The sequence below is a fragment of the Nipponia nippon genome, unplaced genomic scaffold (genome assembly GCF_047370975.1).
Source record: "Nipponia nippon isolate SJK-2023a ecotype South Korea unplaced genomic scaffold, ASM4737097v1 scaffold_4, whole genome shotgun sequence".
NCBI classification, from domain to species: domain Eukaryota; kingdom Metazoa; phylum Chordata; class Aves; order Pelecaniformes; family Threskiornithidae; genus Nipponia; species Nipponia nippon.
Genome location: NW_028262358.1, coordinates 23316778 through 23333704, shown reverse-complemented (window position 1 = coordinate 23333704; position 16927 = coordinate 23316778). Strand labels below are relative to the sequence as shown.

General features: G+C 37.5%; 1 protein-coding gene across 28 annotated transcripts in view; it reads right to left on the bottom strand.

The window, feature by feature from the left end:
* ESRRG (estrogen related receptor gamma) overlaps positions 1-16927 on the bottom strand; it is a 408303-nt gene that overhangs the window by 111911 nt on the left and 279465 nt on the right. For all 28 annotated transcript variants that reach the window (XM_087774087.1, XM_087774092.1, XM_087774107.1 and 25 more), the window contains one exon: positions 6292-6408. In XM_087774087.1, the coding sequence (XP_087630213.1) occupies positions 6292-6408 (117 nt within the window). The remainder of the gene's footprint in view (positions 1-6291; positions 6409-16927) is intronic.

The window sequence follows — 16927 nt, the reverse complement described above, 5'->3', positions numbered from 1 at the left end:
GTCATCCTGTACAGAAATATTTTCTTTGAATACCATTAATGCTTTCTCCTTCCCTTTGTTCTAATTTCTGAAGGCAGCAGAAACTAAAACTTCCTCCACAATAATTTCTGCTTTCTTCTTGGCAGGCTAATGGTATTAGACTTGTGAGAGAAATTTACCTTGGCAATGTCTTATGCGCAGGTCTTTTCAAAGGAGATGTTGTTAGGAGGAATCCTATTAAGCAGGCTTTTTCACTACCCTCAAAACATAGGTGATAACACATTTTTAGTTATAAAGAGGATTGCTTAGTTTTATTTATTATTTTGAGAGAGAATCCATTAATCTGCTCCTGTGCGTATCATGCATCTCTTTACGTAAGAGTAAACTCAAGCTGCCTATTCTCCTTGCTGTATCGGATTCATTTTCACAGATTGTCAAAACCAGAAAGGATCAATATGATAATTTAATCCGATCTGCTGCTTAACGCAAGCCAAAGATGTTCATACGGTAATCTTTGCATAACAAACTCAGTAATTTGTGCTTTAAAATACACATACCTCTTTAAAAAATGTATTCTTACATTTGAATTAATGAACTCTCTCAAAGCATGAAGCAAAAATACTTAAGAGAACCCCAATTTTAGCATCTTACAAAAAAGTGTAATAACGTGTATTAACGTAATAAAGTGTATTAACTAACGTGTAATAATATTCTGGTTCATTACAGTGCTGTGACCATCTAAAATGCTCAAGCATTTTAGAAACTGTCAGTAATTGCTTTTATTCAGATCAGCGCTGAAGGAAAAAACTTAAAATAATTTCTTTACACACAAGGCAGATTCTGACTACTGCCTTAACACTGAAGTCACTTTGCGGGACTGGATGAAACCTGTTAAAAAAACCCAAGCAAACTAACGAATGAGAAGTGTTAAGGGCTACTCAGTGAGGAGTGTAAGCACAACATGCCAACTACACTACTATGATGTGAAGGGTTACACTGAAGTCAGCACTGCCAGATGATGAGCTTAGAGAGCTTCTATTCATTTTTAGAGCCTGAATGATTGCTAACATAGTAGCAACAGTAAAGATTCACACACACACGAAGAGGTATATTGCTGATTTCCCCATAGCATAAATTGCTAAACCTACCAAATGAACAGCAATCTAACATAGCTCCACCAGCTTCCATTAATATTAGGTGAGGGTCTGGCCTCCCATTTTTAATAGCTGGACTAATTAAGCTGGAATTCTGCCACTCTGTCTATTCTAACTGGGTACAAAGTGGCTGATGATAATTTGTAAAGGTCATCCATTCATAAAGAAAATACAAACATACTTACGTGAAGCAACCCAAATTTTCTACCATTTCATTATTTACTGTGGCAGTACTACTAAATATAAAATACTTATTCAATATTTTTATTAATTTACTCTTCAAATAAACTTAAATTTCTTTCCTTATGTATCACCCACTTATGAACTACACTTTCTGAAATAACAAGCAACGCAGATCAGCCACTGAAAGCCACCCATAAAAAATTCTGAAAATATCCAGATATCAGAGATGAGAGATATATGGGAGATGTTTTGGTGTCAACAGTCCTGTAAAAAGTATGAACTAGCACTGCTCAGAACTGTAAGAGCTAAGACAGGATACAATCTTTCAGATGGTCTAAAAGCAGCATTAGTGCCACTCAATAGGTTCCCCTCTGAACTGTAATTTTTAGCCTTGCTACAATATAGAGACAGATAAAACTGAGGCTATTGCTTTGCCTCCACGGAGAAAACTGAAACATATGGACTAACCTCTTGAAAAAATAGTTATATGAATGCTGTATCTGAAACAAAAAGTAACTTTATTTTTGAATAATTACTCCAGTGGAATTACTTCACGTGGGCAGATATTCTGAGCAAGATCGGAGGTATAATAAACTTGGAATAACATCTTTTGTCACAAACACAGTAGTAAGTAGCCTCACAGATAGCATTAAAAGGCATATAGTACTAATGGAAGACTAAAAGTAGAATTTGATCAGACCAACTAGCAATGGGGGGTGGGGGGGAAGGTCAGCTGTCTATCCGTGATTTCCCACATCAACTTACGCAGTTTTACATCCAATTTTCCGTCTTAGAAAAGAAAAAAAAAATCAACCCCTTTTTCTCACTCCAACTAGCTGTATAAAAAGGAAAATAGCGAAAACACCCAATCTTGCACATGAATATAGATTTAATTCTACCACCTGGAGCAAACTGATCACCAGCTTCCAGAGTGTTTGAAAAGCCAAACTTAAAAGACCAATGAAAAACCAACAGAACTGAAAACTAGAGAATGTTTTAAAGTGTTCATTTTTAAAAAGGGCAAATTGTTGTTTCCCTGCCTCCTTTTAGCAATTGCAATATTACGTAAAGAAATCCCTACAGATACATTCGAAAAGTTTCTCCCTAGACTCCACGAGAATCTTTATGTTGTTTCACCTGTTCTCATGAATCTGAGAAAACCCACCAAAACATAAGCACAGTCAAAGAAACTGTATTTCAGGAAAAGAACCAACTGTGATCCTTGAAAATCTCATTTTTTATAATGCTGACACTCACAATTAAAAATAGAAAAATGTAAAACATTTTCCTAGAGTAAAGTGTATTCTGCTGTGCTGCTAATAACCATTACCTAGGAAAGTAAATGAAAATATAACACCCTTATATTTGTCATGTGCTTAAAAGCTCATCAGCATCTGCTGAATGCTTCAGTATGAAGCATAACACATACTCAAAAAACCTCCATACACCTAGACTTATGTTTTCAAGTAACAGTCCATGGGCTAAACCAAAATAAAGTGTTCCTCTGGATAAGTCTGTAGTAACTTTCTTGTGCTACTCAACAGAAGATGCAGACAGGAGGCAGGACTTCAATCCCAGGCCAGCTCAGCCCCGTACGACATTGCTTTACCCCTCCTTCTCTAGCTTCTGGCCCACAACTTATAAAATTGTTAAGAATCTTGATCCAGGTGTTGCTGGCTATGCCCCATCGATATCCTTGAGAACATGTGCAGAAATTCCCCACTCCACGCTGTATTACCTGTGACCAGAGATCCAATTCCCTCCCAGGGTCTGACCCCAAGACATGGCCCCAGATTTCTAACACTAGGTCTCTCACAGAAACACTGGATGCTGGATGAAAAGCACCATTATCTTCCACAATAAATGATACAAGATGCAGCTGTCATAAGAGAAGCCACTCTATAAATTTGCTGTAAGTGGTTTTCGGACCTTGCCCTAAAAGCTAAAATAAAACTCATGGTATTTTTTCCAGGCACTGATATTTCTATCATGAATTTTATATGACAATTCACAAAATGACAATATAATAAAAAGTCCTTCCAAATGTGAAGGGAAGTGGAATGTCTGATAATTGTTTCACTTAGGATTACGTTTAAAAACTGTTTGTTAAGGAAAATTTCTACAAGAAAACTCCCCACTAACAGGATAAGGTTTCTGGAGAAGATGCACACTGGCAGATGTGCAGAGGTTCTTGTAAGGAATATGATGCTCCTCTCAAAGCTGCTTAAACTTGATTTTATTTCAGGTCTGCAACTAAATTTTTTTTGTAAATAGATTTAGGCTGTCAATTTCCAGGCATGCTGTGCCATCAGCATGTAGAGACTGCTGTGACAAACGTGGAGGCTGCAGCAGCAAATTTTATTATAAGCTGGTAATTGAATTGAACAGGTTTACATTTGAATAGATTTACTGCAGCATGATCTCTGACATGCTGCATGGGACTGAAATCCTTGTCTGTACATAAAGAAACATTTAAGATAGAGCAGGAATTATTTCAGCTCAGTGTAAGTCCACGCTAATCAATAAATTTACACCACTTTACACAAGAAAGAAGTAAGTATATCATCTTTCTTCATTCTGTGCATAAAGGATGTGGTCAAATCCAAAGCCAACAACTCATCCCCAGACTTTCCCATAGGTAAAAACAACAACACCTGTCTCCAAAATCACCTTCCAACAAGAACAAAAGAAAAAAATATCTCTATTCCAAGTACAGTCCTAAAAGTGTACTATGAATCAGCATGGTTTCAAAGTAAAAGCGGCCACTAAAGCGGGAAAGAAAACAAAACACCCTGGTAAGTTCTTTTAGGTTGTCCTATCAGGCGGTAGGTAATCAATACCTGAAAAGAAGATAAGCTAACTCTCCCCAAGATGAAAAGACTCAGTCATTAAAAATAAGCAGAAATCTTAACTGTGTTTTGACAGAAAAACTCACACAATAGAAGTGGAAGAACTATGATGTACCCAGGAGTGGGGCTAACAAAGGAATGTTCTTTTCAAAGGAATTAGTGATTTTGTCATTTTAGAACTTTCAGAAAAAGGTATGTACTTTTAGGATAGACAATTTATGGAATTCTGACTACGAAAACTTGTGGGATTGATTTGCATCCACAGACAATGATCACTCATGCAAAAAAATCTGATTCACAATGTACATCTGAATTGTCTAACTAAATTATCTCAGTTACCAAAATTGTGTGCAGAAACATAGTAAATCTGCACACAATTTTGGTAACTGGGATAATTACCATTTGTAGAAGAGTCACTTAATTTCCTGATGCAGTCCCAGAAGCTGCACACAGACTAGATTTCTAAATATATATGTTAATGGATGTGCAATGGTGCCCCCAAAATTTAAAAGAAAAGTTCTAAACCAGTTCATCTGTATGTACTCTTGGTAGCACTGTTTCGTTCCCCAACAAGTTGTTCAATATGTCTGTATATTAGGTACTAGTGGTATGGGATCTTAATAAAAAAAGTTGTTAAGAACAACAATCCCTTTCAAAAGGTGCTATACTCAGATATTCCTTTCTTTCTACAGTTTATCTAAGCATCACAATTTAATCTTTAAATAACTGCTCCTAGTGGTCAGTTATATGAGGATTTTGGCAAGTAAAGAACCCTCCCATCACCACTGGAAGAGAGGGTCAAATCCTGCCGTTCTTACCGAGGCAAAATCCGCATTGAATCTGACAGGAGTTTTGCTCAAGTAAGACTAAGGACAGCAGGATTTGGCTCACAGGATCATAGCATCTGCCAAAGCAGTTGCACAGAACAAGGTTTATTCTTAGTAAGTATAATCCAATAAGAATATGTCTGTAGGTGCGTGATAGGCCTAATTTGTCCATCATCTCTCCACTGGTCTATGTTGTTCTTGGATTTTACCCTGATAGCTGTATACTTAAACCTGTTTTAAATTACCATCAAACGATTTGCAAAAATCAGCCATCTATTAAAGCTGACTTTTTAAGCACTGACAAAGCAAAATTGCATGGGACTGTTTTAAAGTGGTTGGTTAACACAAAGTACTCTCCACTGGAGACAATATTTAGAAAACATTACGTTGATTTTATTTTAAAAGGCTATCTAACTCTGAAGTCCGTGACATCTTCTGTTATTCTTTCTTGGTGGTAACAGTACACTACAGTAATAATGTATACAATACATGCACATAAAAGTGTATTTTTGCATATACCTTAACAGCAATAGAAGTGCATAGCAGGCGACCAAGATTTAAGGAATTGCCTCTTTCTGTAACATAGATGAATCAGTTTCCAGGTGGGATAGTACCATTTCTTGGAAACATTTACTTATATTTACCTGTTATTCAACATCAAAATGTAACTGATGAATTCAAACACTCAACATATACTTACGGTGAGGGGCAGGGGCTCTCACGTGCTTAAAAAAAAAAAAAAAAAAAAGAGGGGTGGATTCTCCTCTTCTGTATGCCATTATTTGCTCCAGTGTAGTTACAGTAACTCCAGTAGACATACTCAATATTTACACTTGTTTAATTGAGAAGTAACCCCTTTTGTTTGTCCTGATGAAACGAAGACTGAGTAAAAACAGGGAAAAGGCGGCACAGTGTGTGTTTCTGCCAGAACTGGGACAGACTAACAGTGGTTAAGGAATGGAGGAAAGAAATATTTGAGAATTCATGATATTAAAGCATTAAGGAAAACGAGAGGATATATTCTGATGATTATTCTATTAGTTACCTACTGAAAGAGACTGAATGCTGGGGTACCTTTTGCTGTACTACACATAGTTAGAAATATTCCAGAGATGAACTCTATGTAGATACACCATGATTCCATAGCTTAGAAACAGTCTGTCAGGAAAAGCAAGTATACATGAAAATTGCCTTTACAGTAACTGATTAGAACACTCACCGATCTCTCTTCTTTTCTGATTGCCCTACAATTGTTGCATGCATTTGCAGAGAGATACATATTGACTTGATCAGTCTTACCTTCTTTCAGCATGCCAACTTTTAGACACTTCATGAAGCGGCAGGCTTGGCAGGATTTGCGTCTGCGCTTTGTGATTTCACATTCATTCGTTGCTGGGCAGCTGTATTCTATGTTACCTGTAACGGAAAGTACAGGAAACGAGAGGTATTCAGAATCACTGACTAACCAACACAATGGATATACAAAGTGGGCATACAATTGCTGTTGTGTTTCATTTTGGAATATATCAAGAGTAAACAGTGCTATAGAAAGGAAACACCTTTCAAATAAAAATGAAAAGCTGACTTAAAGCATGAGCTTTTTGACCTTTTTTTTTTTTTAAATCTAGACAGCTATATGAAAAAAAAAATACACAAACCCACAAATTAATGTGAGTCTGTGTCTGGCTCCATACATGTTCCCTAGCAAAATCCTTCATGTTGGTTATTGCTGCTGGTAGGAGGAAATTTTCGCGTCTGTACCAAGCCGCATCCTTAGGCTCCTAGCCTAAGCACTCTTCGTTTCCTTTTTTTCACCAATTTCATCAGTCTTTCTTTGTGTAGAATATGAAAACGAGACTGTTGTGTTTTATTGCACAATCAACTGTAACAGGTACTACAGAGCTTCACCCTTCTCCTTCCACAGCAGCAGGCACAATGTATCAAGCAGGGCTCACCAGCATTGCTACCGCCCCATCTGGCATGTTCTACAGCTGCTGCGTCAGGCCTCTCAGCCAGGACATCTCCCCTTCTCTCTATACTTTAGACAGAATTGTTGTACTGAGAAGCATCAGAAATAGCATCATTCCTACCAAGTTGTCAGAATAACAAAAACTGGAGGAGATGCTTGCCTCTGCCTCTCCGAAGTCTCCTTAAGGCCTAGAATAAGCTAGATCCTGAAATGTGAGCCCTCTTGGGCAAAGCAGTGTCTCCATTTTTTTTTTTGATACTGCTTAGTACATATTATTTAGCCTCAAAAATCAGAAGAAAAAAAAAAAAAGGCCTGAAAATTAATGGGTAAAATACATATGAGTAATTTTTTTTACATTTTTTAAAATCATATCTTTGGGTATCCAAGTCCAAATGGGAGAACATCTGTTCTCTTTTGCCCTAGTACCACTGCACTTTTCATAAAACAGCTTAGCTCAGCTTATTCATCTGCCCAGCCAAGCATCCTATTGCCCATGACTACATTGAGTATGACAGACTTTGCAGCAGTCAGAAGTTTCGCCAGGAAACTGACTTTTAAATAAAGTATCTTCCCCATCAGCCTGTCACATCTTGCTTTAAAGGTATTTCTTTACTTTCTAACCCTTTCCCCCTGTGATTAAGTGCATTAGTATCTTAATGAAAATGCATTCTGTTTATTGCCCTCTTGGGAAGCAAGAGGTCATCACACCAAATGCATAAATTGTCATCAGAGACAGTCCGAGCATAATTGCAATTTTGCTGCTCCATGTTTGCCGCACTCAGGGTCCGTCAAAGTCCCCTGAAACATGCGCAGGTTCTAATAATTAGCATAGAGTCTGCCTGGGACCACAGCATTGATGAAATATTTCAGAGTTAATCACACTTTGTAAACACTGATTTATATTGACTACCTTTCTCCAGACTGATGTCTCCTCATTAAATATCACATTAGTGGATTGCAGGATTGCACAAAGACTCGAATGCTCAGCAGCTGCTAATTCAACAGGAAGTAATACTTAAACCACTTACATCTATTGAAAATTGGTTAAGTATTTATCATAAAGGAGGTCTGCATGGTGCAATGCATATTCTGCCAATACAACCAGCATACTTTGCACAACCTTTTCAGGCCTTCGTGGGCCTTCTTCCTCCTTAACATTGCTGCATAACTGACTTAGCAATGCTGGTGAGTAAAACAGATCTTGGTATGTCTGAATGCTAATGGTTCTTGCTGACAAAACTCAAATGTCAGTTTAGTCCTCTTCCCCTTCCTTAGCTCCTGAGAAGAAAGCTATTTAAGCAACTGAAGGAGACTGTGGGTAGGAAATTCAGCACAACAGTTCCTGCAAAGCTTCTTTCCAATACGCATTAGCAAAATTAGGAAATAACACTTCTGGAAGGATACGTAGGAAAGGATAGTAAGGGTAAGCTTAAAAAAGAAAAAGGGTTCACATTGTCCTCTCACACTCTTAACGAGGCATTCTTAGTGAGGCACAACCGCTACACAGGGAGACCTTCAAAGCCTTTCACAAATTGTATCCAGTTAACTTCATCATATTATAGCAATAAATGTATTACCATCCCTATTTAAAAAAAAAGAAACAGGGCATCAGAAATGCTTTGCACAAGATCAAAGATATCTTTGAACAAGGTCAGAAATGATCTTGATCAAAAACAAGATCGAGATTACAACACAGAACATCAAGCAGCAAAGCTCTGTACCGAAGCAAGAGGAGCACTCACACTATAGCCAGAGCACTTGTGCAAAGGCACAGATGACAAAGGTACAGATGTCGACACCAAAAACTAGTATTCAAAACCAGTAAAATATAAGCAAGATTACTTATTTCCCTAAGTAGATACTTATAATCCATACCCTGACATTTCAGTTTTGTGCAAAATCCCGCGAAACACGGCAAGGGTCTGTAGCGTCCAACACATTGTGCACAGACAATGTAACTTATTTTTCCTGCAAACTCTTGTCACCTAAAGAACTTTAAAATGAGCTATTATTCTAGTCACTTAGATTACAGTATGTTAGCTTACAGGGGGAATCTTCTTCTACCAATTTAGGCTGCTTTACTTTTACTGTAAAATATAATTCATTAATGTTCAATCTTAAGTTTTGATGTTAGAAAATAAACTTGGAAGATGTTGGAGAGAGTTCCTCCAATGCACACAGTAGAGTTACAGTAACTGGATTTATTGCTGCAGCAAAGATCCACATCTTCCTAACGGTCACAGCTGGTTCCCCGAAAGTGTTCCAGCATCTTAGAACGTGGCTAGACCGCAGCAAGAGTTCAAGAAAACTAACGTTTTGTCACCACTTCACACGTGAATGCAGTATTTTATCAAATATTCCCATGGATAGACTTCATTTCTGTCAGTGAGCTTTCCTTAAAAAAAAAAAAAAAGCAACAAAAAAACCCAACCAAACAAAAAAAAATGACAAAAACCTCATGGAATTTTGCAATGGATATGTACCTGGGTATGTACCATACTCAAAATACATTTTACCTAGCACTCAAAGTATTAGTGGATATATTTTTGGTAAAAACCTAAATTTACTGCACATTGCAGGTCAGCAGAGCTCTCATAACTTCTTATTTGCTTCTATACACTAAAAATAAAGAAATAGAAATTATTTTAAGAAGTGGTTGGGAATCTGTACAATTTCATTGGTACACTACATCCATTCAAGGTGCTCAGATCTGCATTTTATTTCAATGAGGAAGATTCAGAAGGAAGCTCTACCATTTACTTGTCTACTGCATGATGCTAGAGGCTGAAACTGAGCAGCTAGTAAAAGTTGAGTTTGCCCAGTCCTGTCAACAGTTGGAGAGAGAGCTGTGTTGTACAGTGAACAAAATCAACATGGCAGCTCTGAGTCTTTAAACTGGACTGACAAGAACGATCGAGCAATTTATAATATCTCCTGGCTGGTTTTCAGAAAGGACCGGGCTCTGATTACTTATTTGAGAGTCTTTTGTACAATTAGTTTGCAGGCAATATAATTTTCTCACTTACTCTTTAATAGAATCGTGCAGCTAGCTGGCTGATAGAATAACAGCATATACGTAAAACTCCCGCCTGAAGTGCCAGAGGATAATTTGTATATTCCTTTCAGTAGCGTAATGGACTTTTACAGTTTGGCAGTTAAAGGGCTGAGTAACGTAAATTAGTATGACATTTGAAAATAAAAATATATGTCAAATCTTCACTCCCCAAACACATTGCCCTGTGCTATAATAATACAACGGGATTTATGCCAGCCTGAGTCCCTTTTCTCTCCTCATACACTGAGGAATGTTTATTTCAAAACAGTTCCTTTTTTCTACTAATTTGTTAAATTTTATTATCTCAGCCAAAAGATGAGAAAATACTTCTAATACACTGTGCAGCTAACACACAAGAGCAACTGACTCACTAAAAATATGATGCCATTTGATCTTGAGATAGCAGGTGAACTACTAAAACTTACGCTGCATAACCGGCCCTCTGGTTTTAGATGCTTCAGACTGTCAGATCTTTGAACACAGCTTGAGGATAACTGGGCCAAGATACCATTTTTTTCATCTCATACATGAGGTTTGGAAGTTACCTGAATGAGATGTAGAGTCAGAGTACACTTTTAATGGTACAGGGACTTACTCGACGGCTTTACAAGCCAGGCAATCGACTAGACTTAGCCAGGATTCTCGAGACCATTTTGGCCATTTCTTGCACAGAAGCGACAGTGCCACTCGAGGTAACAGAAGAGGAGGAGTGAGAACCATGACAAAGAAGAGGCCACTGAAAGCACTGGGCCTTATGCCTTGGCACCTTATCCCAAATGAAGTTATTGTCATCAACAGTTACAACTTTAGAACCTCACAGATATCAAGAGTGCAAAGCTGGCTCTAGAAACTGGCTCCACTCTGTGGGACAGGCTGAAACAGGGGTCTCTCTTCCAGAAATACTGACAAGAATAGAAGCTGCAGACAGCAATTCTTAGCAGCAGCTTTATTTCTCTTTTCACACTGCGACATTTGATATTATAACACTAAAGATGTAAAAGGATTACTATGAGCTATTGGAATATGCCCAGAAAAATCTCTGGATGAGTAAAAGACATGAGGAAGATTGAGATACAGGGTGAAAACGTGTTTGAGAAGAGTAGCCATGAGCCACTTACAAAAGCAGGAGGAATGCTTAAGATATCGGTATTGAAACTTTTACTGTGTGGGAATGTAGGTCCAGAAAAAAAAAAAAAGAAGAAGAAAAAAAAAAAAGAGCAAACAAACAAAAGGGAATTAATTATTCCTTCAATGTAATAACAGTATGCTATAATCAGCTCATGAAACTGTATTTCAGTATCTCTTTGTTTATATCCAGTAACACCCCATTTTTCTCCCAAACTTTCTCTTTGAGCTTCTGTAACCTAATACCTTTTTTCAAAAACTTGTATTTAAAAAGCAAGTGTTCTCATTATTCTTAATAGAGGCTACTGCATCACTGGATTTAAGCCTTTCTGCAGTAAGATTTACCCCAGGTACCACCTTCATGCTCTATTTTCCTGGGTGACAGACCCAAAGGAATACACCTGCTTGTCTGTGGACTGGCATGCATGAAAACTCTGGATAAATGAAAGGTAGCCAGGATTACAGCCATAGGTCTTCTGGGAAATAATAAAAGAAAAGTCTCAGAGAGACAGCAGAATCTAAGCCAACACAGAGAGTGAATTACAGTATGTTAGGTCACACCTTCATATGTAATCCAACCAGAACAGAAAAGAATAGTTCCTGAGAAACTGAGGAGAAATAGGTGCTGTTGGAAATAAAGAGTAACAGGCTAACTTAGAAAAGAAGGATAGAGAAGAAGTCCCAGATGGACTTAAAAATGTAGTTGATGTTTATAGGTCTTCACAAAGCTGAACGGAGGAAAGTAAAAATATTTTCTCTCGGGTTAAAGTTCCAGTTCTTGCAGACTCTGGTCCCTGCTTTGCACTCGGAACTCAACTGAATTTAAGTATGAGTAAGTATTTTCAATAAGTAAAAGTACTCTTATTGATAAGGTTTCAGAAACGGGGTCAGGTTGCAATGACGTTGGATTTGAACCTAACTGAATCCAAAACGGCTGACAAATCCTTAGATGGATTCACCTGATACTGTAGATAGCTCCATGAATTATAGACCTATGAATTCTGCTACACATCGGCTGGAGCTGATTAAGCCTAAAGTTGACTGCATTCACGATTTTTCACCCAGATGACTTCAGAAACTATTTCCCACACAGAGTTACAGAACGTTTAAAAACTTAGTTCCTAAATGTCTCAAATATTTTTTTAAGATGATAGGACCACGTATGAAGGATTATGCTTATGTCTCTGTTGCTTGTGTTGCCTTTTCTGTTACAACAAGAAACTCAGGAGAAGCAGCTAGTTTTTAAATAACTCTACAGTGTAAGGTGGTATTTGACAGCCAGCATAAAAGTACATTTTAAATGAAATCACTATGTTGAGTAGCGTAGAAGAAGCCAGTGTGCTATGTTACTGAGCTATAATATACTTAGAACTTCTAAAATGTATTTTTTATTTCTTTTTCTTTTATTCCTAGAAAGCAACATGAATGGAGATGTCTGACTGCGTGACATTTTTGCATCAGCCTCTAACTTTAGGTAGATGGCTTTCCAGCATCATAAAAACCACCATAAATTTTCAATATGATGCTGATATTAGGGGATGTTGAATGACACCTGTAAAGGCCCAACTACCTTCGATTCCCGCTGGAGTCAACTTCTTTATCTTCAACAGAAATGAAGGGCATTTAGGTTATCTTAAGAGAGAATCAACACTTTGAAGACACAAATAGAACTGATCCCCTGCCACCTGGGAGTCACTGTAGAGTTGTCCAAGTCAGAAAGACTGAACCATCTACATTTTGTCCCTAGTGGTATTTTACCTAGGTCGATTTTGATACATCCTACCAAGGTAGCGTGGAAAATTGCCATTGTTTGTTTATGGGCACACAGAACATCTCGGTCTGTAAAGCTGCAAACCAAATGACTTTCACAGCAGTAAAAAAAAGTCATTAAAAAAGTTACAGAAAGATTAAAATAAATCACGTGCTAGCTGAGGCTTCACATGTCTCTAGTTTCAAACTAGACAGAGTTTCATAAGTAGGCCAGAAGCTTTCAGAGATGTTTATAACAAATAGACATCCAGACCTAGTTATAATGGCATTGATACACACCACAGTACCAGTACTATTTGTAAACCACATCTCTTTCTGAATATTTCTGATGGCTTCAAAATAGCCATGCACAAATCAGGATGCTCATTCTTATTCCCTAATAATCTAAATGCAGCATATAATTTACAAAGCTGCAAGGAAAGCAGAGAACGCAAAAAGGACAGAACTATCTGTATACTTTTAAACTTCTTTCTGGTTCTCAAATTTCAATGTGTTTATATTTTATTGTCTCATCTTGTTTGGCTGCCATAGTTACACAATGACATTACGACAGGATTAAAAGACACGTTGAAAGGAATTAAAAATACTTGCTCACTAGTTTGGTTGGCCCGTAGGCACAGAGAAATCAGGGGAAAAGGGAAGATATCTATCATTGCTTGCTTAAAATATTCTTTGAAAGAAATGCTGATGCACAGACTTTCACTTATATAAGGAAGGCGAATGATTTAATCAGGTAATGATGGATTCAGGTGACATTTAGTGTTAGGTTCACTGGAGGGCTGCCATCTTTGCACCAGAGCCAAGGTCCACAGACTATTGCACCTAGATGCAAGCCTCCACCCTATCTTTCTATAAGAAAATACAATCTTAGCTACCAGTAAAGATGCTGAAAAGCCATAAAATCTCACTTAATTTGCTTTCATTTCCGCCACAAAAATGATGTGCGGTATTATAGGAGTCAGCTTTGAGAGATGCAAATTAACCTTTGGAAGCCACTTTCGTCACATGCTACTTCAAATCAAACTTTATGTTGCCCATTTTAAAAGTCACCTTATCTGAATTTACGTAGCTAGTTCTAACTTTCCTGATTAAAAAAAAAATATATTTACTGTAAAGTGTTTATGTAAAGTGCTTGTTTACTGTATGTTTACTGTAAAGTGTGCACAAAAGTGCACATTTACAGATCCAATTGGCTCAGTAATGGGTAACCACTCTAAAGAGGGTTGAAAAACCTGAACACTGAAGGGATTAAAAACTAATCTGAGTAACCAAAAGTATAAAGCAATTTAATCTAGCTCCTAGTTTGGGCAGGCTTTGAAGACCATAGGAACTACGCTGCTGCAGAACTGTAGAGCTGAAGGCTCTTAGGTGATCAGCATTAAATGCAATGGCAGACTTGGTCTAGTTCACGTAATGACCAAAAAGACAACAGTATTCCCAGGACGGAATATTTCTTTTTTGTGGTAAGAGACATGGACAGGCAACAACTCTCAGGGATAAAGCTCTTAAATGAGACAGTGAGGGTACGACTGCAGGGCTTCTTACTACCTATTGCTTTACTCACCCTGTGTATAAAGAGAAGATTGCTGTCTCAATATTGCTCATCCAATGGTTTTTCCTTAAAAATAAAGATATAAACAAAAAAACAAAGCCCACAAACTACAAAGACTACTGAATGCAAAACATTTTAGCTTTTGTGGGGAAAATTCAAACACTGTCCAAGGAAATAAGTATGCTCTGACACTTCTGCAACAAGCCTTACCAGGAAGGTAACATATCGATACCTAGGCTTTTCACACTGCCTTTTCATGCTAGTTTAAAGAGTCCAAAGACAACAGTCCTGAAGATTTGGAAGGAGGAAGGAAGGAAGTTGTGTAGATGCAGGTCATTATTTTAGAGAGATGAAGGCTAAAATAGAACAAAATAGTAAACTGTCTTTGAATCTGTAAGTCCTATTGTGCTTCTACTGAAAGCAAGAATACCATTTCAATCCACTTTCGGAAATGTTTAAGTTACAGGCACTGAGTAATTACATATTATTAATGCAAAATGTGTACTTACTAGTCGTTATGATAACTGAGCAAATAAAAATGATGAGAAATGTATTTACACTAAATATTCACTACAAAATATCTAGTAAGTACAAGACCTCAGTGCTGAACAGAAGACTTTGCACCCAGCTGACAACTGAAAATTCTTTTTTTCTCTCTTTCTTTTAATGAAAGCTTGAAGTTTTCGAGATAACACAGTGCACAGCAAAAACTGTGGAGAGACCCTAAAAATCAATGGACCTGCAACTATTTTTAGACGTTGCTATTTTCTACTATCCCTGATGTTAAGCCAGTTTTGGGGAGATTTGGCAGCGTGCGTGTTTCTGTGACACATTTGCAATCAGCCACCATGTAAATTATCCCAGAAGCAAACTGAGAGCTGAGCAGAGAGAACATCCAGTTCTCCCATCCCTTTTATGTCACAAAAGGGGTCAGAATGTCATTAGATTCTACTATGACCTAAGAAGACACCGATTTTATATACTGAGCTGGTTTTTTTGGTGGGTTTTGTTCTGTTTTTTTAGCCAGGTAATTTCTTATTTCTAATTTTTTCGAATATTATTGATTTTTATCATAACCTAGGCATTCTTTACCACAGCCCCAAATGTATTTCTGTGCTATGTTAAAAATACATATTCAAAAAAGACAAAATTACTCCTTCTTATAATTCAAGACAGGGTTCATTTAATTTCTTGACTTTCAAGAAAATTAGCAGGGATTGCAAGAGGCAGGAAGAAGAGGAGAAATCCATCAGCCAGGAACAGACATTTTTTAGACTGAATTGCTGTCATCTGAAAGGGAATGATAATCTCCATTACCCTTAAAAACAGGTGTATACATTAGAGCAAAATTTCCCCTCGTGTAAGGGGCTACTAGGTATTCTGTGATGCTCTTCAATTCTGTCTTATGTAAGATTCTGGTGGTGTACAGATACTGTGCTGGCTCTCTGAACAGCTGCCTGTGGCTTTCACCTACTGAGATTTCAAAAGACTCCTTTGAAATGGAAAGAATGGAAAGACTCCCATTGGCTTAGTGGAAAGGACACCAGGCCTGACGTGAACACAAGATGTGCTTCATAATCTAACTTTATCAGCTCAGCTTTGCTCTCACTGAAGTCACAGCAGTTTTGCCCATGACTTCAACAGGAGTAGCACTTAGGTTCTACAAGTCTGAGCTAATTTAGTAACTCATGAATGATGAACAAGAAAGGTTTGGGAAGTCAAATGTTCTTTTTCACTGAATCTATAATTAAGTACCCATCACAATTAAATTATTAGCATTTAAAATAAGCAATTCTTTGAGCCAAGACACATCACCCCTACGTACGCACAGTTACAACATTTGACTCTGCAGGTAGTCTGGTTTACTATTCTGTATTTATAAATTCATTGGGTTTTTTCTGTTTTCTTATTTGCAGTTATGCAGTAATCAACTTACTTTAAAAACAAGCAGAAAAAGAATGTGATATGAACCAGGAAGTGAAATGGTACAGGGAAGAATGACCTCTAGGAACACTAGGACTGAATTCTATCATTTAGAGCAAAAAACACCACAGGGGAATTATTCTTCATGCAAGCTTAAAGGTAGAATTTGCCCATTCAAAACATGAGAAGTACCTTTTTCTTATATACTTCTTGTCACCTACCACAATCCATGGTTTGATTCACCAAAGTAAGTAGCTTCCACTATTTCGGTAGGTATCGTAGCTGTGTCAGTTTAGCCAGCACCATTACTGAAGACACCACCATGACATTATGATGGTAACATACTTCATATTCTTAGTTTCTTCATTATTGCTTTTCCATTCGATGCTTGGGTTTGCCTTACTGCATTTTTTTTTTGTCTTCACAGCACTGTCACCTGCTGATGCAGCTAGTGCTCTAACCGTACTGGGACTTTTTGCACAGCTGCCAATTCTAACTTGAGCTGCGTGCCCAAGTCCAGGTTGCTAATCTGGAGAATGAC